The 27,551-nt window shown below is 43.9% G+C and overlaps 1 protein-coding gene across 3 annotated transcripts in view; it reads left to right on the top strand.

Moving 5' to 3' along the window:
• Positions 1-27,551, top strand: part of SV2B (synaptic vesicle glycoprotein 2B) — a 60,190-nt gene that overhangs the window by 10,216 nt on the left and 22,423 nt on the right. The window contains exons 2-3 of one of the 3 annotated variants that reach the window (XM_062630859.1): positions 19,615-19,677; positions 22,016-22,903. In XM_062630859.1, coding sequence (XP_062486843.1) covers positions 22,387-22,903 — 517 coding nt within the window. In that variant the 5' untranslated portion in view covers positions 19,615-19,677; positions 22,016-22,386. Of the gene's footprint in view, positions 1-4,700; positions 4,860-19,614; positions 19,678-22,015; positions 22,904-27,551 lie in introns of those variants that run through there. The other 2 variants (XM_062630864.1, XM_062630853.1) reach the window with 2 other exon arrangements.

The following is a 27,551-nucleotide window of genomic DNA, read 5'->3' on the forward strand; positions in this document are numbered from 1 at the left end:
ATGGAGATGTGGAGAGTGGAGAGGGCGAAGGGATTTGTGGTGCGTTATAGGATTAGGCAGGGGTAGGAGGAGAGTTGGGATTATGGGGAGGGGCCCAAAGTGGATGGGAGGGTATGATGAAAATGCTGATGTTTTTGCGATGCTGCTTATAAAGAGCAGGAGAACTCTATGGAGAATCAGGCACTGGAGACCTAAATTAACTGAGCAGTGGTAAAAGCAAACCGAGGGTAAAGGAAGGAGGTCCTTTGCTGACTCGTGGCACAGCCAGATCTCAAGCACACACCAGAAGAGTTCCTTTCTTGCAGAAGGAGAAAACCTGACCATTTTTCTGCTTTCCAGCCAGGCCCACTGTTGCACACTCATTTATGAGATGATGGGGAGTCAGGAGCCTCCTCAGCTTTATGGCTTGGTACCTTCCCAGCAGAGCAGCACCGAGTACTAGAAATTTCCATAGCTTTTGCATAACATGGGTAATGTAGTCGCCAAAATCACTACTAACACCCATTTGTGGTTTCATGGGATCATTCAAAATTGATTCTTTCATGCATCCAGCCCCAGTGAGGATGCAGCGATTTCTGTCTCTTGTGACATTCCCTGCAGTACACAGCCCACAGAGTCAGAGCAGCAGGGCTTGGCTAAAGGCATTTAGTCAGTGAGCAGCACCCAGCAGGCAGGCAGGGCATCTAGCCTGGGGGACAATAACAGGCTGGGTAAATAGGTGCTGGTGCCAATGGATCACACAGAGGAAGAAGGGAAAGTGTTTCCATAAATGCATTGGGCTGCATTTATTTTGATGTGTAATCATCACTGAAAATTGCATTCCAGTTTTAATCTGTAAATTCACTCAAAACTGCTCTAATTCAGTGGTAGCATCCTATGGTAGAGGAGCCCTGTAGAAACTCCTGGGAGTAAATGTGCAAACAAAGCTTTGCTTACTCACAATTTAAGTGAACTGGGCAGTATTTGCTAAACCCAGCAAGGAATTTAGCAGCTGATGTTTTTCAATGGACAGAAAAAAAGGCTCGTATTTATCTTTCTTGTTCTGACCGAGGGGCTGTGTCTGCAGCAGACTTTGCTGTTCCCATCTTTGTTATTTAGAGCTAATTGAAACTTGATTTCAAAAATTACATTTATCAGTTCAGCTTATAGCAGCCATTAATCAGCTCCTAAGTGGTTCTTTTAATGGTGTTATGTGACAGTTGCTAATTGTACTTGATTAGAGGAGCATAATCACCGCAGAGCTGATGGATGGGCTCTCAGCTGAGCAATTCTGGATGAATTTACAGCCCTGAGGTTCTGATCTGTAACATATTTGGAATCGGATTAAAAATCCAGACTGGAGGTGTTAGACTGGGATGTGTGTTTATGGTGAAAGTAGTTTGATAGAGTTTTGGCACCTTTTGTTTTTTCAGAGCTTCTACTGTAGCTGTTCAGTTTCAATTATTTTCTTCCTAATTGTTACTTGAAAAGTTGCCTTTGCACTGGGAGATATTCCATCTGGAAGGTTTCCAAAACAAAATATTCCCTTTGACATTTAAAAATCAAATTCTACAGCAGATTTTTATTCCTACTAGATTTAGATAAACCATTTGAATAAAAAACCATCCAGAATTCCCATCTCCAGTGTGCTGTGAAATGCAGGACCTGATAGTCATAATTTAATTAACCATTGTTGCTGTGTTTTTTTTTCCCTCATATGTGCTATGAAATAATGATTTTTGGCAGGTTTAAAGCATCTGAGACCATGTGGCTCAGCAGAATAGTGTAACATGTAAGGAAGAAATATAGCCCAGTACATCTGTGCTACACAGGTTTTTCCTCTAATGGGAAATAACATGGGGTCTGCCAGTGCCAAGGAGTTGTGATTAGAGCTGCCCAGGTAAACCATTCAGCTCAGGATAGATGTTTCCCAGGGATCTTTATTTCCTCTGCCTTTTCCTTGTGGACAGGACTCGCTGAATAAGAGTTTTTTTTTCCCCTTTTGATGCTTTGTGAAGGTTACTTTGGTTGTGGGATGCCCTGCTGTGCACAGCCCACTGCTCTCACCAAAAGATGGTCTTTAACTCCCACAGAGGCTTCGGCACCTGAATTGTTAAAGATAATCTTTGTCTTTCAGTTAGTAAGTCTAGCTGCTGCTCAGCTTCTTCCTTGCTTTCCAGTTTTCTTTCAGTTTAAGGTGCATGGGAAGGACTCGGTGCAGAAGGATGAGAGGCTATCGCAGAGGGATGGCTGCTGGACCAAGTGATGCAGGGCTTGGGGCCATCCACCCGCTGACATCCACACCCCTGCTAGGCAGCCAGCGGGTGCTTCAGTGACCTTTTCACAGTAGCAAACCCCAGCAGCTCCTTACAGCGGGCAGGGTGGTGGCAGCTGGCAGGTCCCTGCCCTGTGGGGGTACAGGGGATAATGGAGTTGCTTCCCTGATTAACTCTGGCAGCGGCTGCTGTGTTAATTAGTGGTTGAATATGGGATGCCAGCAAAAGGCATTATTAATTCATCCACAAATGCAGCTTGGAGCTGCATAGGTTTGGGGTGGATTTCATTCCTGCTGTTAGTGAAAATAGGTATCCAGCTCTTTCAAAAAGAGTGTTTGAGCAGGACATGCTATGGCTGTTTCCACTGTGAGGGTCTATCATGGGATGCTATGTATATGTGATTTCAGTGCAGAGTCTTCCTATGTGACTTTGTTTCCCATCTGTGTGGCCCTGTTTGCCCCTGTCAGGATGGTCATTCAGGTTTCCTCTTCCCACTAGGAAGAGGAATCCTACTTCCTCCGAGTGAGGGAGACCTGGTCAGGCAAAAGGGGCTCCTGAGAAGTGCCTAGAAGTAATTTACTGTGGTTGCAGAAGCAGACGCTTGCTATGACCATCCATGTGTGTTAGAGCACAATAAGGCAGTGATCTCTCAGGACCCAGCTCGCATGCAAAGGACAGATGGGATCCACAAAACCTTTAGTAACTATACAAGGAGCAACCATTCAGGTTTGCACGTACTTGGAGCATCCCAGTGAGCATGTCTTCCCTTGTAGCTGGAAAAGAGCCATTAGCAAATGTTCATTACAATAGTAACCATTTAGCCATTGGCTTGTCTCCATGGTAAGATCTGTGCATCAACAACTGTTTCCTGCCAGTTCCAGGTAGACAGATGTTTTTGTTGGGGGTGTTATGGAGACTGTAAATGATTTGGATCAGGATATTGTCTGTGCTGTGCCTGCTTTCATCAGATGATCTTTCCAAAGGACCTTGGAGCTAATATCTCCTGAGTGGGTGATGAGAGGGGGGAGGAAAAGGTGGAATGGCAAGGGAGAAAGGGTGAAAATGGATTTGCTTGTTCAGGTACTGAGCAAGGAGGAGGGTTTGACTTTTCTCAGTGACTGCTGAGTCAAGTTTGTGTAGTGAAGTTTACTGAACAAGCCCATTCTGCATCCTTATGCAAAACCTTGCTTGAAGGCAGCCAATTACAGTGCAGGTACATACTCGGCTCTAGGAGCCTGCCTCGCTCCTATCTATATTTCATGAGTTTCAATGCTCCCTGAGGCTTCCTGCTCTGTGCCTGCAGTGAAGGGCTCCTCAGCTGCGAACGTGATGGTGACTCAAGAAAAACAGATGAAGTTCCCTGGATTTACCTCCCCTTGGCAGCCTTGGCCTTATCCCCTTTATGCTGGGTGACATTTGGATGCACTTTCAGAGCCTAACAGCAGTCAAGCACATGCAGTAGCCACCAGCTGATGCTCAATCTACCTGCCATTGAGTTGACATAGAAAACAAGCTGCTTCTTGCACCCTGTGCAGGTTGGTAGCCAATAACAGTACTAACCCCCTCCTGCCATGCTCTGGTGTCTTTCCCATCTTTAATTCATGGAAGGGTTAAGGCAAGGTCTCTTGCATCTTCTGGCTCAGTCATACAATCAGTGCAGGGCTCACTTACAGGATATTTCCCAGCAGGATGCCTTTGATTTTCAGCATCCCAGTGATGAGATTTCTGTCTTTCCCCTTAAAGTCCTATCCTTCAGCTCCAGAAATATTGCTGTCGGGAAGCTTTGTCTCAACTGCAGCAGCAGCTTGAATTCCTGGCTTTCACATCTGCTGCAAATGTCCCAGCACCTGGCCAAGCTCATTGCTCATTGCATGTCACTGGGAATCAATCGGCAGCAGTGCAGTGCTCCAGCTCGCTCCCCTGGTGTATTCCCCATGCAAATGTGGCCAGCTCTGCCTGAAAAATAGGCAGGGTGGAGTTTCACAACTTGTTGACTGCTTAGAAACCCTTTTTATTCCCAATTGAAACGTCTTTCCAGTCAGTGCTCATTCTTGTTCTTGCATTCACATTAGATCCTCATCCGTGGCTCTCAGCGTAGCTGGGTCCAGCTGGACAGTCCATTTGCACTGTCAATGAAGCCAACTGGTTAAAAATCAAAGAGAAGCTCCCATGTCTCTTGGGAGAACACGCTCCTTCCCTCTGGTCAGAGACTGTTCAACCAAATGTTCTTAGAAGAAAAAAGATATTTTATGGACAAGTTGGAAACATTTTCTTTTTGTCCATTTGCACTGAAAATGACTAAACCCGCTGCAGAATTCTGAAACTTCCAGGAAAACCTGCTGAATTTTGAGGAAAAGTATTGACTGATAGGAAGAAAAAGCTTTTTAACGCCTCCATTTTTCATAGAAAACTGCTTTATCTGCCTGAGTGAAACAGGCAAGCAAAGAGCAGAAAACACTTCAGATCTTTAATATTCAGGGTTATTCTACTTGTTTCTCATAGATTCCCCATTTTCTGGGCTCTCTTAGTCGGAATCATAAGGAAGAAACAATGTCTGTTCCTATCAGCAGAGCTGTATTTTTAGAAGAGATACAGAAAATAGAGGTAAGGTTGTATTTCTTCAAGTAATGTGTGGGCTTCCAGTTGTGCTCCCCCTTCTTTTCTTACTTTGAATTTAGGGTTGAAATGCTGTGGGTTTTGAAGAGTGTTTGGACCCAACTGTGCCTATGTAACTTCTTTATGTGGCTTTTATTGTGGAAAGAACAAATGACTCATCAGAGTTAAATCTTCAGCTTTGTATTCTTCCAGCTGGGATCAAGCCAAAGGAATAATCATGTTTATTTATGCAATGTGCATCACTCAAATCTGCAGTTAGCATTGCTCTGGGGTCCAAACCCAGGTGATTTTATGACAGCTAATAACTGCTGTAATTAGGAATGTAATTAAATATCTTCTGATCTTACCCCTCTTTGAGCTGATCAGCTCAGGGGGCTGACTTGGGTTCTCCATCTCCACACAGTCTCATATAGCAAGTAAAGCACAGATTTCTGGCATCCAGATACCAGATACTGCTCATGAGCATCCCAGAGCCCAGGGATGAATAGACCAGCAGCACCAATAGTGGCTACAAACTTCCTATGAAGTATACTGAATGTGTTAAATCACACAGAATGACTGAGTTAGAACAGGGCCAGGAAGGGCAGGAAAGCTTTGCCACCTTCCAGCAGAGGAAGTCAGCAGTGCCCCAACCATCTGTAGCAGCACAGCAGATTTGTCAAGTTAGTGTTAAAATGACTCTAAGAAGGATCTAATCCATGGCTTGGGGCAGGTGCTGAGGGTGCTGTACGGAAGGATCAGCAGTTTTGCCTTCACTTGGCAGCCAGGGTTACTCTACCAGAAGGAATCAGCACTGTCCATGAGCCAAGGGAGCTCTCTGTGTGATGTCAAGCTGCAGAGACCATGGGCAGTGCTCTGCTCCTGTGAAAAGATGAGAGAATCAAGACAAGCTGGGCAAAATTCCCTGCTTGTACTGGGGGGCTTTTCTGCCTTAGACTAGGTGTCAGGGGTAAGTGTGGACCCTGAATGTGCTGGGCAGAAGGGGCTGTTGATGTGTAAGAACAGAACTGAGGCACCTGGGGATTATAGTGGGCAAATATCAGGCATGAATTTAGTTCATAAAGCCCTGCTGTGTTTTGCAGTCACTGTAATGAGTAGAACACTTGTGCTGGCCGCTGATGTCTGACCATGGGTTTGCTCCCCCAGGTTTGTTACACAAGCAGGCTGGGGACTCTTGTAGAGAAACAATTCTCAGTTTCTAACCACTGAGGAGACTAATTTCTAAGAGATCAGGTGGAGCTATTTCCCAGAAAGATCCTACTCATCTCACAGTAGAATGTCAAGGTTCACTGCTTGCCAGGAAATATGTTCTCAACTCTGCTACCCTAGATTTAGGCACTGTGCAGCTGCTGTTGAACAGAGACCTCCTTCAGAGCCTGGATCTCCACCAGCCTTGGAAGTCCAATCTAGATGAGGGTAGCTGGGCAGGTGACACATAAGCAGGTAAAGCTGTTACCTGCCCTTTGTAGGGGGTGGACACTGCTTTTAGACACCAACTTTTGAGATACATGGATTTATTAAAACCCCCCTAGAAGCCACAATGCACCAAATATCTTGCCTAGATGATGCTGTATCTGGCCTGAGTTTGTCTGGAGGGTGTGTTGTGCCTGTTTATACCTCTCTAGTTCTAGGGAAAATATATTGTATGTGGATGCTGTGTGGTGGGGAACAGACTTACACAGCAGCGTGTGGCAGTGCAAAGCAGTGAGCTGTAAGCATCCATGTGTCATGTCATGCTGGGGCAGCTGTGGCATGTGGCCCGCGAGTGCCTCCACTAAGGGCTATGGGCCAGTCCTGGGGGAAGGTCTGGGCACCAGCACTGCAAACAGTGGAGGTCTTGGCAGGACCTAGCCCTGGTCATGGTTTATTAATATCTATGGAAGCCTCTGTTATTCAAGGCATGTCTGACCCTCTGCTTCTCCATGAGGAACTAAGAAATGTGTTGTATTTGGAAATAAAAGCTCTTTCCACAGACCAGTTCTAAAACCCATCTCATCCCAATCACAGCAGCAAACCCATTTACTGTTGAATAGAGGCAAGCAGTGCTTGGCCCCCTTTCCAACACTGAGCTTAAAACACAACAATCTCATTAATGCCTTTTGCTCACAGCTCTGTGCCTATCACTGTGGGTCTTATGCACACAAGAACAGTAGAGAGTCAGAGCTGTCCTTGTTCCATACTCATTACCTGGGCTCCTCCTATCTGTGCCTTGCAGGTGAAAACTAATGAGTGAATTTGGTTTCAGGCAAAGCACCAACTTTACAGCCCTGAAAACCAGCCTCCCCTGCAGCACAAGCATACCAGCTCTCCCAAGAGCAGCTTTGGGCTGCCGTTGTCCAGCTGAGATACAACATTGCCTGCCTCTCTTCCCATGCATCTCACAGCGCATTTGAGAGGTAGGAAGGTCTCGGTTCCATTCCCAAAATGGGCAATAGAGGCAGAGACAACAATCACAGAGCCTTACAAAAATTCTGTTGTGGAGAAAGAGTATTATATTTAAAACATCCAAAATTGATCTGTTAGTCATGGGGCCGTATTTCTCATCCCACCATACTTCCTTCCAGGGGTCTCATGCCAGCAAGAGAACTGGCCAGCTCTTGCCCCTTCTGCTTTGCTTGCAGGGATGGGATCTATTACTGCAGACTTGGCACTGTTGGATACTGTGCTCTGCTTATTCCTGCATAACCAGAATGATTCTGCAACCTAGCAGATTTTGCATTCATCGCTAAAGTGCCATCAGAACAGTCTTTTTCCTTAGCCAGTCTGGGTTAGATGAAAAGCTTGATATCCACCCACTGTCTGCAGGCCATTCCCTGGCTCCCTGTCAAGTAAGTCTGATGTTACACTTTGATAAATAACTTTTGATGATCATCTCCTTCTCGCCACTTTCTTCACCTGGGATATTCTATCCTCTTTCCCACCAAGAGGCACTGGCATGATATGCCTTGAACTATTTGTTATCCCCTTGAAATCTGCCAGCTAATCCCCTCAGGCTTGTCATCTGGAGGACACCTGCTCTCACACTCCACTTCTTGCCTGCCTTCTCCCGTATATCATCCAGGTTTCCTGCTTCTAGCAAAAGCCTTGAACTTATTTTATCTTAGGTTTATTCAGGATGTGATAGACTGTATTTCTCTCTTCCCCCTCGGGAACAGAAGCCATTTGCTATGACAGCATTGTCTTCTGGTGTCATTTCTCTGTGAATAGTACTAATGAAGCTGGTCAAGGGAAAGTCATTTCAAGCCTTCCTGTTACTGCTACCTAGAGAGCCCGCTAGCCTGGGATCCCCTCTCTGAGAGCGGGCACCAGCAAGTACATCAAATAAACAGTTACAGAATAGCCTACAGCAGAGTGAATTTCTTCTGATGCTTGCCTGATGTCTTGAAGAGCAACTTTTTTCTCTGGTAGGAGAAAAAGTGGTAGAAACTCTAATGAAACTCATGTTCTCCTCTCCCTTGCATCCACCCAGCTCCCACTTTCAGTGCTGCCAAGGCCTTGCCCTTTATTCCCTAGAAGCCTCACAGGTTAGCATGTAGGTAGGGATTTCCTTGTCCAGGATTCCCATCTCTTGCCTTGAAATTTCTTGAATATGCTGTTGTCTCTTATTATGAGACCAGAAGTAAGTGCATCTCATTTACATTTTTAGGACAAAGAGACTGATTTTTTATTCCTTTCTTATTATAAGAAACAATTCTCGTGTACCAAAGCATCCTTTGAAACAGAGCCCAGACTAGGGGTATGGAGGGCAGATACTGCTTGGAGACCCCTTACCAAGCCTGCTGCCTCGTCGTGCCTTCCCTTCTACCCAGCATGGGGCTTGTGTCTGTGCACTTGCTTAGCCACCCATGCTGTCTGCCAGCGGGTATCTTCACGCAGCCCTGAGAAGGCATCTTGCAGAAGTGTTGCCAACTGACTTGGGGTTGAAGGGAGGAATGAAAACAGAGCTTTGTGCAGCGGTGCAGGACGTGATCCCTAAAGCTAGGTGGGGATGAATAGTATCAACAGTAGGAGTAAGTGTGAACAACACATCTCGGGCTGCACTGGGCTGCAGACGCTGCCAAATTCAGGAGTTCCTCTATGAGTACTGGGGAAAGCAGGAGCTAGAGGAAAGCTTGCACCCTCTGATCCCCCTCATCTGCTTATCAGAAGCCCGGTGCAGGGATACTGCTGTGGGGGCAGTTGGCAATAGGTGTTCTCAAAGCCCACATCATGGCAGGCAATCCTTAGAATGCTTTCCAAGAGTAGCTCTCCATGCTCTTTAAAGCCCATTGTGCCTGGCTCCGCAGCACACAGCATGGCCAGCTCTCTTAAATCTCAAGTCTACAAAATGATGGGCACACAGCTACAGCCTTGAGTCCTGTCTGTTGATGACATGCACCAGGGCACATTGTGACAGCAGCGGTGCAATACACCATGCCCCTAATTCCCATCAGGGAGGAAGATCTTAAGTTCCACATGGCTTATATCTTGCTAAAAGCCATATTCCTCCATTAAACTCACTTTCAGGAAGACAGCAGCTGGAATTTCTGCTGTACAGCCCTCAGCAGGCTTGAGCTGAGTAAAAGAGACTGGGCTTTGGGAGGGGATACAGGGATTCCCTTCTTTTCAATATCTGCAGAATGGAGCATGCTTACACCAGGTTCAATAAGGACTGGTCCCCAGGTCACAAGATACCTGCCCTCCCTCTGTGAATGCCAGGGCAGCTCCTTTGCATGGGGATGCCAGGGTTTCCATTGACTTTCCATTTTTACAAAGCCTGATGACTATGGGTGTCTTTAGTATGTCATCATAAGGTAGAGCAGAAATAAGTGGAATGGAAGGACAACTATGAACCTATATCATTGATTCTGCTTAGAAACAGCATATTGGAGATCATTCAGAGGAGACTGTGTTCTTGCAAGCATAATTTAAAGATCACTGTGGCTTTGGTGAGGACTATCTGAAGTCCGTAAAGCTGAACTGTTGAGCTCTGTCAGGAGTTACAAGATGCACTTTCCAGTTATGGCTGTATTTTCCCTACACTGTCTGTGACAGGTAAGGAAAGTAAGTTATTACAGTTATTTTGCAGACAAGGAACCAAACAGCAAAGTAACTGTCTTCTCTAAGGTTAATTGAGCCATTTCTGCCATAACGAAAACTGTATGGATTCTTGATGCTGCCCGAGACATTAAACCATCTTTCCTGTAACCAAACCTGAGCCTGACAAATGGCTGCATAGGCATGTATTTTTCAAGCTGTTTCCTTACCCTTTTTCATATTTTTCAGACAAATTACAGGTGAAACATAAAGAAGTAGCCCGAGTTCAACTCTCCTGGCATAAATTACACTGACAGCAATTTGACTTTCACTCCCACCCGTGCTGCAGTGCCCCTACCCACAAGCATGAGTCACACATAGCAATAAATAACAGCCAAATCCTCCTGCCTCGACAGGTGATTTTGAGGGTTTTCTTCCTGCGTACACTTGAGCTATGGTGCTATATCCTGGTGATGTATTGTAGCTATTAATTTGGGGAAATAAAGCTTTTTCATCATTAGTGCCCAGCCTGAGCATGAGAATTTATTAGGCTGCTTGGGAGGCAAATGTGGAGCCTTCTCACTGCTACAAACTCATACGCCTAATTGCTCTTTTTAATTCTCTCTTACTGGCTCAAGGCAACATTAGTTTTCAAGACTGGGTACTCCAGCTACTGTTATGCCTTCTCCCTTCTTTTCTGACCTTAACCTTACCATCCTTGCCTTGTCCTATCCCCTTTGCTGTATCTTACGCTTTGCTGTTGCTTTCTCACTCTGGCATCTGCAGTATTTCCTCCTTATTTCAGTGGTTTCATCCTTTTCTTTTCCTCTCCTTACTGAAGAGGCAAAAACATCGTTTCAGAAGACTGAGAGACAGTAGATGACCATTGGCACAGCTGAGAACCACACAACTTAAGGCTTTCAAGATACTGCCCAAACCTAAGGCTCTGTGTAGATGAGCTGCTTTTGCAAAGAACTATACTAAAGGCTTCTGCAGGAACAAGAAAGGAATATGGGATGTTTAGGAAAAACTACTGCCAAGCAATCCACCTTTTCATAATGTTAAGGGGCCCACTCCATGTGCTCAAATTAGCCATGCTCCTCTTCTGCTGCATGGTGCAAAAGAAACTGCCGTGGGCTCTTTTGAATTGAAAGTCTCCATATGGGTATAAAACACAAGTATAAATGTAGTGTTGCTATATGTGAGGTCTTATGGTACTGTTAAGTCAGTGCCAACATATTCCAGGTCCCACAGTAATTTTAGCTTGTGCATCTATTCAACACAAATACATGTATTTTTGGTGATTTTTCTGCAAGATGCCTGCTTCAAAAATAGGTTCGTCAAAGATCTGGGAATCTGACATATTCAAGATGCAGTCTCCCAGCTAAGACAGGTTTTGCAAATTGCTGTCTTAGAGAGGAAAGCGTCACTTTGTGGTTTTGTTTTATCAGTGGTGTATGTGATGCACACGGTGAATTTGATAATAATGGAATCTGTTGAATTACCATGGATGCTACAAAGTTCAGGTTTTCTGTAGTATTTCATATGCAACAAAAGGGCCAAACTAATCAAAGCGCTCTGAGAATGGATGGAGCAAAAGCAACTGCTCCAGTGTTTTCCCTGCTACATAACCTTGAAAGGAGCGTCAGAGTGACCATCTCATTAAAGCTGTTGCTGCTTGCACTTGCATTTCTCCACAGACAAGGCGCATAACGAGCGGTGCATTTGCAGTTTTGAAAGCTCTTGTGACCACAAAGCAATCATATTGCAGGGCTTATGCAGAAAAAAGAAAGAGGCTGAATTTAGTTTGAGAACCACCTCTCTTATAATAATAACTTATAATAATTGTGCTCCTCAGACTTGGCTGTTGAGCAGCCATGAAAGGAAACCTAAGCATCAAACCTATTAAAGAGCATCCGGAAGCATAAGGCTGGCTGTGACAGGCTGTAGCACAGGGGATTTCTTGGAATGAGATTGTATTCTGGCACGGTTAGTGCCTTGGTGTATGCTTCCCTGGAGCTAGCAAGCAACTGTCTCTAGAGATGGATGCTTGAATGTCCTGAGCTGGGAAAGAGCTCTTCCCAATAGCAGGAACAGTTCCCTGCAGGGAGATTTCTCAGCCTTTGGAAATGTCTCTGCTAAAGCTCTTTCTTAACGTGCTCTGATACCATGGTGGAAAACGTGAGGCAACCTTGAAGGGCTGCTATGAGGTGCATGAAATGATTTGTCCTTCCCTCTCCAGTTTGTGGTGAGTTTCGCTGGTGCCCCAGCAATGGGAAGGTAATCATGGACAGTAACTGAGGATGCTTTTCAGTACCTGAGACACTGCAGCCATTTCCCATTGGAGACAGGAAATAAGATGATGCATCCTGGCCACAGCAGTGGGGTAACTCTGGGCAAAGAGTGATTTTGTGGCACAACACATTGAGGGCACTTTGCATGGAGCCAAAGGAGAGGGGAAGCTTCAGCAAGGAGGGAAGGAGTGCTGGGGGGTCCGGAGGCAGGATGAGCAGAAGCAGCAGACCTTGCTCTATCAGAGGCTGGGGAAAGAATGAGGTATTTAATAAAGACATTTGCAGGAAAAAGATCCCTTCTGTAAGAAAGCAGCACTCAGAAATCACTCTGGGCTGGGTCTGCTTTCATGACACCGTCACTGGAGCAAATCTATTCATCAGAGCCATATATTAATTAGTTAATTAAGTGGCTCATTATTTAATAACACAGGTTGCAAGTGTGATGAAATTAAAGTCCCCTTTATAGCTAGAGGCACGTTTTGCCAATAAGCTAAGCAGTTCACAGCTAATCAGGCATGTTTGCTGTCTGGCACAGGCAGAAGCTGCTGAGTTGCAGACAGTTTATTTCCAAGGTTATTGCTTACACTCATCTCTGGGAGCTTGTCAGGGCCTCCAAGCCCCGTAAGGTTAGACCTAATAAGCTGTCCAAGGGCAAATGCACAGAGAAATGCTCATTAAAAGGCACCAGGGCATCTTTGTTTATGTATACATTAAATTACCTCTTGGTTTATGCTGCCAGGTGTAATGCTGATGGAGGGATTGGTTTATTAATAAGCAGTTAAGCCTCGTACTCTTGTACTCTGTGGTACTTAAAAAGACAAGGATGTAACCGAGGCATGTGTTGGATATTTGGCACCGATATGGCTTCTCCAGGTAATTTTGGGGAAGTTTCTTGGGGATATTCCAGAGTATTCCCTGGTATCCAGGTCAGGGTTTGTGCCTCAGCTCCACATCAGCAAAAGATTTATGGGGCAGCAATGCTCACTGTTATCTTGGTTATCGTATCAAAGGTAGCTGGGAGTGAAGGAGAATCAGATCTTAGCTTGCTGGTCTGCAGGTAAACTGGGAGTATGGGACACAATGCACAGCGTTTCCCGTTTCAGCGCTCAGGTGAAGGTTTAGCCTCTCTCTCTGTTAGGTCATGATGTGCAAAACAAGCATAAGGACTTTTCCCGGCCTTTCCCGGGAGGGGTGAGCACTGTAGCCTTCTTAGGTACTGTGACAGTGGGAGAGGAGAAGAGGGAATTGAGAGATCTAGGAAAGATTAGAGACCATGAGTATTTTCTCAGCTAAAAGACTGTTAATCTCCGAGGGTCAAATTCCAGTTCAGGCATACGCCTTTCTAAGTTCTCTTTGGGTAAATTATCATTTCCACAAGACTCTGGCACTTGAAACCAGACAATCCTCTCTCACACCCTCCATGGTTTTGTTCTTTTCCCCTTCACCACCTCCCTTCTGACTAAGCTCTCAGCTGTGATTTCTCCATGCTTTTGCTCCTTGAAGCAAGTCTGTTCATTATTTATTAGCTACCATACTCTTACACCATCTGTCTCAACTCATTATCCATATTCAGCTTGTCAAATTGACCTTTTAGGGCCTTTCTCTGGAATTCTAATGTGTAATCTGTCCCTCCTTATATAGCTTTGTGCTGCTAAGCCATTGCCTTCCAACTCCTACTGTTAAATGTTCCTGTCTATCTCACGAACACCCAACTTACTTGTCTGTGTCCTTATCTTCAGAAAAGCTGTTTATTCTGCTTGACTGATGCTTGTTCCTTTTTTCATCTGCTACACATTCACTGTGCCAGCTTGCTGCAGCACATACTGTCTTAGATATGACCTTTAAAGCATCTGCACCAAGAGAATATCAGGCTTTAAGATATAATCTCCCTTTAACAATCTGGAGGACTTTCTGTCCCTTTGTTCATAACAAAGCATAGCGGATTACAAGTTAAATTCAGCCCACAGCCTCTTTGCTGGGGATGTCACCACCACATAAGGCAATGGCATTTTAGTGCCCAATGTGCTGGAAACCAGAAACATCCCCCAGTGCACTCAGGATGGATTAGTATGAAAAAGTATAATGGCTTTAGAGCAGTACAGACAGATTCTTACTTATCATAAATCAGGATAGTTCAATCAAACAACTGAACTGTGTGTTCATACCGCATCCGGCTCTGCCCCCCGATTCATGAGGTACTGTAGATGCCTCATCTTCAACCATTATAGCTCCTCTTCACAGAAAAATGTGTTGCTGTAGCAAAGTAATGCAGGACTCTAGGACAAAATTACACAGTAGGTATTTTATTGTGGTGGAACAAAACACACACACACTATGCACCTACACAGAAACACATAAAACCCACCACAGATCAATAGGGATTATCCAGAAGCCGTCAGACAGCTTAAATTCAATTGACTCTGTAGCAGAGAATTTGGAACTGAAACGCTTTTGTTGTTAAATTATTAATCTGATCTGCTGGCAACACACTAAATTGCTTCAGCTCTGCTTTCCTCACTTGTCTCAATATACCAGGGCTGCATCAGCACCTATCTTCTTTCAGCTGACAGCATGGGAAAAATGAACAAATGAGTCTCGTCCCAGAGCCCCCAGCAGCATCTTAGAGCAAATCAATGAGCTTTACACCAAAAATGGGACTTTTACCTTACATGTCCTGTCTGTGCTGCAGAGGAGCAGTCATTAGGTGCCATCTGAACTGCTGAAAGTCAGTTCTTTGAAGCAGATGATTTCAAGCCAATAACTTTCAAATATCTTGCTTTTCACTCACAGCTACTAATACGGAATCTGTGGCGCACATAGCTTGCTTAATAAGCTCCATGGAGAGTTTTTGAACCTGTGTTACACATCTATTTAACAATAAAAAATAGTCTCAGGAGAAACTTGTTTTTATCCTTAGTTCTCACTTAACGCAGCGCTTTCCTCTGAAGCCATGACAAAAGACACCTCTTTATCCGGAGTTCAAAGCAAATCCTTTTCAAGGTTAACCTTGCTTACAGACTTTGATTTTTAAATCTCTTGTTGTCCAGACCCAGTTAGCTTCCTGTAAGTATCTGCAGCCATAGTTGATTGCTGTAGCCATTAACACATAACTTTATGCCTGTAACCCATATATTGACATGCCCGCACCTATAAGCACTGTGTCTTTGTTTTGGCAAAGTGGCTCCATTTTGCCTCTAGCTACCATGTCACTGAATAAGGGAATCAGAAAAGTCACTCATCCACCTTGGTTTTCCTGAGCAAGAGCAGAAAAGGGACTTAAGAAAATACATCCAGAGCTGACGTTTCCAACCTGGGACTGTGATTTAGTCCTCCCTCAAGAATGCTTGCCTGTGGTTTCTTTTGGATATTAATTGCAAAGACAAATTCTACTGCCAGTCTTGTGAGCCTGGAGAGGGAATGGGAGGAACCAGAAGGCATTTTTATTTGGGGCTGCATGTAGTGCTCCATACTAGGCTCTAATCATATATAAACTTGCTTCCCAAGGGCTGACCTGTATTTCCAAAATAGAGACCGTATCTCCAGCTGCTTAAATCACACTGATTCAGTGGCCAGTGTTCAGATCTGAGAACACCCTCCTGGAAATTCCCCAGGGGCTCATTTCTCATCACCACCATCTGATGAAGATATCTTATAGAAAGGCAAAGTAAGGAAAGTGGCTGCTGAAGACCTGCAAAACACATGACCTATTTTGGTACAACCACCACCTTAAACAGCAGTCATTACTTTTATTTCCTCACAGCTATCTCCTTCCTAAAGTGTTTTGGAGTTCCATGCTCTGGGACTTTCTTCCCTGTTTATTATTTTGTCAGTGACATAGAGTTGCAAAAGGTGAAGCAAGAATTAGTAAGAATTAGGGCTGAGCTCTAGTAGGGATGGCCTGAGTTGGGGTGATAATCCTTAGATATGGTGAGAACTGCTGTTACTCATAAGCAGTGAGTGTCTTTCCCCCCACAGTTTGTGGATCAATAATATATCATGGCTTTCATCCTTCCCTGCCCATTTCCCCCTTTATTCTGAGCATGATTTGGACCATTAATCCCTGTCCTTGCTCCTTGACTTTCAGTTTCACTCGGTTTCTACCTCTCTGCATTGGAAGCCTCCTCATTTCTTTTTTCTGACTTCCCTCACATATATATTCTCTCCCGATGTGGCAGCTTTTCCCTCTGCAGGATCGTTGCCAAGAGCCCAACCTTGCCGTCTGCCCAGGAAAGTGATGCTACTGCTCAGCTCCCTTCTGGATGTTGTGTGGCTGCAGCAGCAATGTTAATGTTAGCAAAAAAAAAAAGGGGGGTTATCAGAGCCCTGTGGAAGAAAAGCCCCTTTTCTGCCCCACAGCACAGGTACTTTCAGCCATATGTGTATAACTGGCAGGGTTACTTTCCCTATATTCCTTCTCTGTGTTGCACCTGAGATAATGTTGTATCCGTGACAGTAAAATGGAGAGCTTCCGATGCAACTTTTCTTAGTAAGAAAATGCCAGTTTTTAAAACACTGTGTTTTTCTTAGGGGAAAAAAAATCAGTTTCAACAGCTGTTTCCAATAAAAAGTGGATTAAGCAGCAGCCACACTGGCATTTCTTAAAGCAAATGTTTGGGTTTTGGTTTGAAACAGCTCCCCATGAACCCGCTTTTTTTTTGTGCCAATGAAAAGGGCAACCTTTTCTAGTATAAGATGAAATATTTTTAATGGATGGTGATCTGAAAGTGTTGTTTTTGTGAATTATAGGCTTGCAGGCTAATATTGTAGAATTTTTTTATTATTATTTATACTGGTTGGAAAGAGGAAAAGTTTCAGCATTCTCCTAAGGGAAAACAGCACTTTTGTTGCTTAATAAAAGGCAAGAATTCAGTGAAAACCTGACAAAAACTCTGGGCAAAACATTTACTTTTCCTGGGCCTCAGCTGTAAAGGAGGGAGCACAGGGACCTGTTTTCTCCAGTTTCTGGTTTATTTAGGCTTTCAGGGGTACACATTGCCATCTATTCAGCTGTAAAGGGTTTGAGTAACTGATCTGCAATTCACACCAGAGGAAGGCTGTGCTGTTCCCATTGTGCAGCCTGGAGAGACACAGAAATGCCGAGAAGCCAAGGGACAGACCCAAGGATGCTCAGCCTGCAGCACAGAGCAGTGTCCCGGGCACGGCAACACTTCACCTCCATATAGCAACATGACCATCAGACATTGCTACAGTACTCGGTCTGTCTAATAATGTTTGTGTGATTGCTGGCTGCCTGCCTGAAATCCAGGATACTGCTCCCCTGGGAGCTGTGAGTTGTTAAGCATCTCAAAAATCTGGCCCTTCGTGTGTGCAAATGGATCCCCTAATTGCATCCTCATTAGGAGGCTGAGATTGGAATTTCACAAAACCTTATCTGCACCATTTCCTTTCTCTGTTCGCAAGGAAAATTTCCTCTTAGGAATTTTTTTTACAGTCAGCTTTGTGACTGCAGAGTGTCCTTATGGTCACTGTAAGATGTGAGCATCTTCCCATCCGTGCCAGCAGAAAGCAGCTCTGGGGGTGAGGGTGTTTTGATAGAGCAGTTGTCCTTCAGGCAGAATACTAAACTGCTCTGCCATCTGTTTTACAGGGGTTATTCTGGTGAATGCTAAGGATCCCTGAAAGCATTTTTATAGTAGCCCTGTACTGCTTCTTATCCTTAGCAGTCACATAACCTCTCCCTTCAGCTGCTGACTTGTGATTTTTCCCTTTCCAAGTATGCAAAGAGAGGGATCCATATGTCAGCTCCAAGCCTTGGCAGTCTCCCCACTGCATACATATGTGCACCCACACCTCCCTTCAGGCTCTGGCCTGGCTCCCACAAGACAACAACCTTACTCTCTTTACCTTCCCAGAAACTCCATCATGTTCAACATATTTCATAACACATCATGTCTTCATAACTGCCCTGCTCACTGATTTGCCACAAGTTCTGTTCTCTGCTAGAGCTCAGCTCTCTAACAAGATCCAGACTCTCTTCATTTGATGCCAGCTACAAGAAACTCACCCTTCCCAGCTTTTCTTCTAAGCTCTGCTGCCCCTCAGCCCACAGTTTATTACCTGGGCATGCCAGGCACCTCTGTTATGTACTCTTTCAGGGGCAAACATGGGTGTTAAGCTGTTCTTAAAAGTCCCTTTTCCTACAGGAGATGCCATTTCTCTCATGAGTATATCCAAACTCTAGGTTACTACTTTAAACTGCAGAGCTCAAATGAATTCCTGGCTAAGTATGCAACATCTGAGCTGACTAAAGGGCTTAGGAGTGCAAGAAAACTGCAAGGTGAATAATGTGTATTAAGGAGTTGCTGTTAAAGTGTGCAAGATACAGGACTAACTGAAGGAATTACAAGTGAGGAAAGGAACTGTATTCCCAGTACTTCAGGTCTTTGTGTCCAAAGCTCAGTTTAATGGGTTACTTTGGGGAGACCGATAATGAAGCTTTCCTGCCTCTCCCCTCCCTCCCCTGCAGACTTTGCCCTACAGAGCCTTAACGTTTGTTGTGTGTTTAAACTTTGCTTGCATGCTTCAGAAAGATAACTTGGTTTAAAAGGGTCCAAGGTTGTAATAGAATCATAGAATCATTGAAAATGACCTCTAAGATCATCAAGTCCAACCATTAACCTGGCACTTCTAAGCCCATCACTAAACTATGTCACTAAGGGCCTCGTCTACACATCTTTTCAATGCTGCCAGCGATGATGACTCCACCACTTTCCTGGACAGCCTATTCCAGTGCATGACAACACTTTTGGTGAAGAAATCTTTCATAATCATAGAATCATAAAACAGTTTGGGTTGGAAAGGACCTTAAGATCATCAAATACCAACCCCACTGCCATGGGCAGGGACACCTCACACTAGACCATGTCTGTGTCCAAGCCGGCCTTGAACACTGCCAGGGATGGAGCATTTACCATCTAAATCTCCCCTGGCACAACTTGAGGCCATTTCCTCTTGTTCTTTCGCTTGTTACTTGGGAGAAGAGACTGACACCCACCTCACTACAACAGACTTGATGTGATGTGTATATTTGTCTCAAGCTCTCATGCATCACTGTGAAAGGTAATTATAGCAACTCAAGCCTGCAACGTATATGAGAAGTCATGATTTCGTATCTAAATACTAAATGGGGCTGCTAATATGAGTGAGTGCAGCTCAGCTTGAGTAAAAAGTCATTAAAGGATCAGGCCTAGAGTGAATCAGCCTATGGGTACGTGGCAATGAAAGGAAACAAGCAGTGTGAAGTATCAAAGTAAAGCATTCAACAGTCTTAAATTATAGCCTGTCTCTGGGCACTGCCTGCCTCTTTTCCCAGGGTGATCCCAGGAAATATCCACCCTACAGAGTGGATGGGAGACCAGTGAATACTATTAGCCACAACCTTTCTTCTGAATTATATGTTCTTCCCAACACAGGCGGCTGTCATTGGTCTATGAGAATTGTCAGCTCATGCCTTTATTTCCTATGATGCCTAAGGTGTAAGTGATCTCATATGGTAAATAACAATTTTTGTGTACCAGGGAAAGAGTGTGGATGCTTCAGTGGGTCTTTCCTAAGTTTGTGATCTTCTTTGGTCCTGTTGTTATGAGAGGTAAGGATTTCAGCTTCCAGCCTTGGCAGCTGTTTAATAGGGAATGAAAAGATTCCCAGCACTTGGCCTTCAAGAACATACTTTTACCTTTAGAAAAAGTAGGGGTAGGGCCTGTGGAGACCCAGAATCTGATCAGTTCTGTTACTGATCATTGGTTTTCTTATTACTTCATTTCCTAACATGAGTTTTCGATCCACTTGTGTAGCGACCAGAAAGGGACAAACATGGTGAGGTCACTGTGCTTCCTGCTCCGATGTTTGAGGTCGCTTTGACACATAACCTGCCAACACATGATGTTTAAAAACTTCCAAAGCAAGACCTAATGTTCCTTAGCACATATTGTTCTTTTTTTCTGTTTGGAAAAGAAAGGTTTTTCCTCTTACTTTTCAAGAGAAAATGTATCTCTTTGGAACTACATTTTTATTGCCTTGGAGAACACGATGTTCATTCGTGACACAAATCTTTGTGTAAACAAGAAAGTTACTTCAAGACTGGGAGGTTCTGAGAGTCAAAAGTTCTGCTGGATTTTTGAACCGTTAGTGGTGACGCTCCAGCATTGCAACTAAAGCTGTAGAATCTTCTTACATGCTTCTCATGGCTGTCAGATGTATTAACTCCCTTGCACATTAGCACCTCCATTGCAGATGCGGAACTCTCTTTACTGCTGCCTGCACCAGGGTCTCCTGGTCTTTCTAACCTGATCAGAATACCTTTGGGATTTCTTTATTTATTTATTTATTTGTTACTTTATTGATTGCTCTTTTTCAGCCCTGGAAGAATGCCCTGCTGCCTTTTTAACTTCATGCAAAATGTATTGTGTGATTCAGCATGAAGCAAGGGAAGAGGAAATACATTGAATGCAATGACAAATGGCAGAGAGGTCAGAGAAAAGGAAGATACTCTGGCAGGGTCTGCAGAGGATGTCTTGTAATTATGTGCCATAAATATATAGGTCCTAAACAGAAATGCAGAGGAAGGTTTTATGAAGTTTCTTGGAACAGCGTAGGCAAGGCATGGCCATGACTCCATACAGACAAGTCTGCTCTTTGCTCATCCTGAATGTTTGGGCTGCCAAAAATTCACAGCGTTTGCAGAAGGAGTGATGTCCTCCTGAGAGTGTTTCTACTGAATTTCTCCTCCAAAGTCATTTTAGCTGCATGTTACCCATGCTGTCTGCCAAACAAGATCATGAAGTGCAGAGGTAGCGCTGTTATTTACGGTGTGTGCATTTGCGTACTCTTCTATAGGTCAACTGACTGTGTAGGTAACAGTGCCCACGTATATACAGACATGTGCCCAACCATGTCATTTCATAGCTCATTCACGCTTTATTTAGGCAAGTAACTCAAAGCTTAAAGGGAGGTCCACATTTTGTGCATGCCTACGCTGTGCACGCTGTAGCGTGACTCTACTCAGTTTCCCACATGAGTCTCTTTGCAAACTCCTTGTCTACAGCTGTGTGTAGCAGCAAATGCAGGAGAACACTGGAGAGCCAGCTGGCTGAAAACTGCCTGAAAAATAATGGAAATCAGGTGTCAAAAATGAGAATGTGCTTAGATGTGACTTGGCTTCCCTTGGTTTTCCCTGCAGAGAGCAGTGATTCTATATTAGCTTTGTTTTTTGCTCTCTTTGAAAATCATCCTCCGTTGATGGGTAGATATGGGAAGAACAGAGCTTGGTGTGACTTTCAGTGACTTTATCTTGGCAGACACTGCATGCAAGTTGTGCATCTGTCATACAGACGGAGAGACACTAGGGAAAAAATGAAGCCATTAAATAAGATTAAGTTTGGGATCTGGATGAAAAAAGAAAACCAAACTCATCTTTTGTGTCATTATGATATTAGGCAGTTGTACGTCCCCGGATAGATGGATAGAAACCTATTTATCAGTCTGAGAGGTCTGTTCCAGCAGCCCAGCCCCATACTGTTCTGCTCTCTGTAGCAACCAGGACCACATGTGGGAGGCAGGATTTCTGGGAATGAAGAAATTGGGATGACACATTACTTTACATTCTGCTTTAGGTTTCCACTTAAATTGGTCATTTTTAATGCTCTTTTTCATTCTAAGGCTTTGGGTTTTGATGATGCAAAAACATTCCTCAAACACTTTGTTGCCATTTTTTTGAAATAGAAAAGCGTGTATTCAAAACGTTGGGTGTTAAACTCAACACGAGTGCTTGCAAAGGTTATTGCTGCCTCACTGCTATTGTTTCCTCTTTCTCAGGACATGACCTTCACCACCACAATGAATCAGGAAAAACCTGTCAAATCCTCCTAGCTCCCGGGCTGTGCAATTTGCTGTTCCTTGCTGCTCACCAGACAGCAGCTCTTCCCACCCAAAGCACAGAAGAAGCCAGCAAGTTACAAATGACAGCTGAAAAGTGAAGCATTATCAAAAGCTGTGTGAGACTCTGTCAAAGAGAAACTTTATATAGTAATTCTCCTTCTGAGTCTGGGAAACTGTGTATCCCGTCAGTTCCAAAGAACAGAGAGAAGATATGTTCAAGTAAGCAATACCAGAAATTGCTCAAAATAATACATATATTAGAGTATCTACACACAGTGATCTACAGCAATTAGAAATTTCCAGTCAGAATGGATGATGGATATAGAAACACAAACCTCTATCAAGGGGGCAGAGATGCAAACCAAGTCTCAGATGACTACAGGTACCAGGATGGTAACTACGAAGGGTATGCACCCAATGACGGCTACTACCGTGGTGGGGATGAGCCTGCTCATGAAGAAGATGCCCAGAGTGATGTTACGGAAGGCCATGATGAAGATGATGAGGTCTATGAGGGAGAGTACCAAGGGATTCCACACCCAGATGACATTAAAGAGAAGCAGAAGAAGCGAGCTCCTGCCATGGCTGATGAATACAGAGACCGCTCTGACCTTATGGCAGAGAGGATGGAGGACGAGGAGCAACTCGCCCACCAGTATGAGAACATCATTGAGGAGTGTGGCCATGGACGCTTCCAGTGGACTCTTTTCTTTGTTTTAGGGTTGGCACTGATGGCAGATGGGGTGGAGGTGTTTGTGGTTGGATTTGTTCTTCCCAGTGCTGAAAAGGATATGTGCTTATCCAGTTCCAACAAAGGGATGCTAGGTAAGTGCCACATGCAAACAGCTCTTCTATGCAGTTAACAGTAGCTAGAATATCTTGTAGTGAACAGCTGATTTCAGGATCTTCTGGTGTCTCTTGTATTGCATTTCATACATAGTCATGGCTGGGTGGATCTGACTCAAGGGGGATTTGCATGTTCCTGAGAAGGCAGCTACTCAAAAGCAGCTGAATTTCACCACATCAAAGCCCACCTTATGAATGTGCTGTGACCCCAGTACTGAACAAGGCAGCTCACAGTGAGCAGGTCCACAAAGCAAAACTCACAGGGGTGGTCAGGGACAAACCAGTGAAAGGTTAAAGGTGGCTTTTCCTACTTGAGGATTTTGTGACTCAGATTTCAATGCATTTAGAAACAACACTGTAATGAGAAGTCCACACAGCAGTACCATCCAGGCATGGCAGTTATAAAAGACATGAGTCTGTTCACTCTAGATCAAACATTGTGGCTCTTGATGCTCTCCTGCTCTCCAAAGTTTTCCACTTTGCCCAGGTTTCCCTTCTCTTTATCCCAAAGTCCCAAATGACTGATGTGTGCAGTCTGTTCCTTCTGCACACTAACTGCTCAGTCAGAGCAGTTTGCTAGTGAGTACTGGATCAGAAGTAGTGGAGGTTTGTCTTAGGTCTGTGGAAGGCAATTAATGTGCTGAAGCTACTGGCAACACCCTTTTTACATAGCCATTAACATCTCCCTATGGTGAAAATACAAAGGCTTTGTTATTGGGAGTGAAACTGAATGGAAAGGTTTGGATGAACAAGTTTTTCCCTTGAACACTAAGCCAAAGACAGCAAAGCCTCCCAAATCTCCAAGAATCAGGAAAGGATCCAGCATGGCCCATAGTGAGAGCCAGCTGTGCAATAGTACAGCACATCTGGAAGGAAAATAAAGAAGCTCTCAGAAAAACCTCTTTAGGAAAGGGAGAGTGTGTCTTGATGGACATGTACTGGGGTTGTGGGGAGATCATCAGGGCCTGTATTTCATACAGTCTGGCCTAGAAGCCCTGTCTAAAATGAGGTAAATGCAGATTTTGGATTAGACTCTAGCCCTTGATTCAATTGTATTTGCATTGTTTTCGTATGACAAAGGCAATGGATAATTATCCATATATAAAGCTCTCACCTTGGGGTACTGAGGTCCTACATACTTTTCTGTTTCTCCTTTTTTCTTTGCACTGGAGGATCAGGATGTTGTTTTCTATAGTTAGCGAGGTTTGGACTGAATTCTGTGCCTTAAAGGTTTTACTGGTTTTGGTTCAGAAACCACTTTAAAAACCTAGCTCAAAATATCTCAGGTCAGATATCTAAAAGCAAACTGTTCGCAGTTGAGTCCTGGTTTCAAAGGGACTTCCTAATTCACTGGCTCCCTGTGGGACACTGGGCTGGGTGCCTCAGTGGTGAGTCCTTCTCTGGAAAGCAGGTCATTTATTTTGGTGTCTGTATGAAAGCTGAGATCTTCTGAAACCCTGACCCCATAAATATCCGTCTCTGTAGAGCTCAAGCTCTCGCAGGCACCAGAGTCAGAAAACTTCGAATGTCACAAGAAAATCTCTCTTTGAAGTATTTCTGGCCCAGCCACAGGTAAAAATGAACAAGAAATCTCCCCAGTGAGCTCGTTCTGCTTTTCCCAGCTTAATATTTCCCAGGCGGAAAGTTCAGGGTGTTCTGATAAGCACTGTAGGAGAAAGGAGACATTTGGGTTCATATCCAGTCCTAGCTCCAGCCTCCCGCACACCGACCAAGCTAATGTGGAACGGCTAATTAGGGGAAGAACAGTCTTTTCACTGCCTTTCCTGCCCACTTTTAAAGACAGCTTTTGAGAACCTGGTTTTGCAGGACATTTTCTTCTGTCCTTAGATTGTTCTTAGGGGGATCTGCTGCCAAAGCTTGTATTTGCACTCTTTTGTGGATTAAGTATGAGGAAAAAGAAGAATTTTCTTAAAAACAATAATCATCTTAGTTTGAGGCAGAGTGGAAAGTGGGTATTTATTTGAGTACTCAGTTGTTACTGATTGGCATTGTACATGAGGCAGCTCTCTGATTCAGACCATTTTATTTGTTAAACATGCTTTCTTGTCTGCTGGATACTTCTCTGCTGTAGGTTTCCTCTTGGATCTGAGGTTTGTGAGATGTGAAAATGAATTAAGCATGGCTTAGAAAGCCTTAGATTGCAGAGTGATGCAGGGGTGTGAGTAAAGAATCCCCAAGGGCATGAAAAAGTGAGGGTGTGAGGAGGATGGAGTGGGTATGGGGCTGCCGGAGGATGTAACAGGGAAGAGTGCAAGCCACTGGGTCTGAGAAGGACAATGAGAGCTTTCCGCCAAACTAAGGGCAGCAGCAGGGAGTGGAGGGTGTTGGAGGTTTGGCAAGCAGCAGGGCAGTGCAGGGACACAAGGTCTGGTTACAGACCTGCCTCCAGCACAGCCTGGTGTGCCGAGAACTGCCCCTGCAAGAGGGTTTCATTCCTTTTCTGAGCAGCTGTGGGCGCACAGCATGATAAGGACGGTCGGATATCAGCCTCTGAAGGGAAAGGGTGGGAAAGTGCTACTGATGGAGACAAGAACATCATCATCCTCAAAACCTTTCCTAGATTAGCTTCAGCGCCCATCCACATGCAACTAGAAAAAAGGTATCTCCTAACATAGCTCTGAGCCTCCAACACATGCTCATTTCCCTCTGTTTCCATTTCCTCAACACTCTGCATGTTGTGCTATTGCAAATTTATCTTGGCAATGCTCAGGGTTCAGTGACTGGTTGACTTGGTGGCAGTCAGAGCTCTTCACCTCAATTTCTGCCTAATGTCCAGTAACGATCTTGCAAAAGTGTGTCTGCACATAATGAACGGAGGGACTGATCAGAGAAGGCACAGATTTCCCTCAAATCATCACGAGTTTTTAAGGAAACAGGGTTGTTATCCACACGTGATTACTGCCCCTTTATTTACCCCTATGTACCAAGAAATATGTACAGACAAACTGATCTTTATTCCCAAGTGACTGCTCACCTCAACACATATTTTGCTAAGGAAACATACTGAGGTTATCCCAGGTGGAGTTAAGATTGTTTCCAGGCAGCTGCTGAGATTTAAACACACAAGAAGGTCTCAGCCATAATAGGAGAGACCAGGAGGGGAAAAAATGGGAAGTAAGTCAGATAAGTAATCAAACCCTTGCAGGAACAGAAAGGAACAAATAAGAGAGCTAAAGTAGATACCCCCTAAAGACCAATCTAGTAAAATTCAGCTTCTACTAAGAGGATGCTTTGCATTAAATATTCTGTATAGTGCCTATTTTCCCTCCTTCAGAAAGCAAGAATGGAAAAATATCAAGCAAATTATGGCCAAATTATGCAAAAATTACAAATAAACAGATGCCCACAGTGTTTCATGAAATGTGTGAAATGGATATGACACATCTTAGAAAACGTTTACATGTTGTTCTGAAAATAAACATCTCACCATCAGATGCAAATTAACAGCTATTTCAGCCCTAAATATCTCTAGCGGGACAAAACACGTAATTGGAGTTATTCTGTTACATGAAATGCTATTCTGAAGACGATTACAGGGGTATTACAAAAAAAGAGAGAAAAATAAACAGTAACTGTATAGATTTTAACACTTTATTTTTCATTGATTTTTACCACTAGTTGTTAAGAATAAGTTTTGTGCCTTGTAACAACGTTATTTTTTCCATATTCATTGGCTAAATCTGCTTTGTTGAGCTTTCACCAACAGTAGTCATGCTACTAATAATAAATGTCTGAAATTTACTGGAAGAGGATATTCCTTTTCAGTATAATGCATCCTGCCAGAAGCAGAGGGGTTTTTATCAGCTAAGGGTAATCATATGAAAAGTCATATGATTTGTAATTATTTACTTGCTGAAAGGCACACAGTATCATGATTTGGAGAAATAGCATATAAATGTATATCTTCAAGTGCTTTTAATCACCTCTCAGAGGACTAACCATTCTATGACTAAATATCATGTTTACAAGCGTAAAGCAGTAAGTACGCAGCAAGTATAAAAGATGGTGCCACAGTGATGTTTTAAACTTCTTCACATCCTGCACATAAAGAACTCAAGGCACAGATAAAGAGTCAGCCTTTCCCAGATCCCCAGTTGCGTTATCATCGTTTCACAGTTCAATAAACTGAGACAAGAACATTTTTAAGGGCTTTGCTCATAACTGCAAAACAGCCACACCAATGCCGGGAATAAAATGGAGTTTTCAGGCACACAGCTCCCTTTTCCTTTTTATGATTTCATAATAATATTTTAAGGAGAATATCATCTTACAGACTCTTAACCTCACAATGTTAGATAAAAGTATAGGAAAAAGATCCTATTAGTAATTACGTAGTTAGGTAGCAATTCAAGCTTGGCTGTGTGAGTCAGGTTAAATAGGATGTGTAACTATATCCCTGCTTTTAGTCGTGTGAAGAGGAAGTTTTATTATCAGCTGAGATAAATTCCAGCCTCAGCTTCTCATTGACCTGAATTCACCTGATATTACAGTAAATCCTAATCCCTTTGCAAAGCTTCATGGATTTTCTCCATTTCTTGATTTTTTTCTTCCCTGGATAAGCACAGACAAGCCCAGCCGTGGCTCCCTTGCTCTGCCATGGCTTGTA

The sequence above is a fragment of the Pezoporus occidentalis genome, unplaced genomic scaffold (assembly GCF_034315485.1).
Source record: "Pezoporus occidentalis ecotype Australia unplaced genomic scaffold, CSIRO_AGI_Poc_V1 ctg11, whole genome shotgun sequence".
In the NCBI taxonomy this organism is placed as follows: Eukaryota; Metazoa; Chordata; class Aves; order Psittaciformes; family Psittacidae; genus Pezoporus; species Pezoporus occidentalis.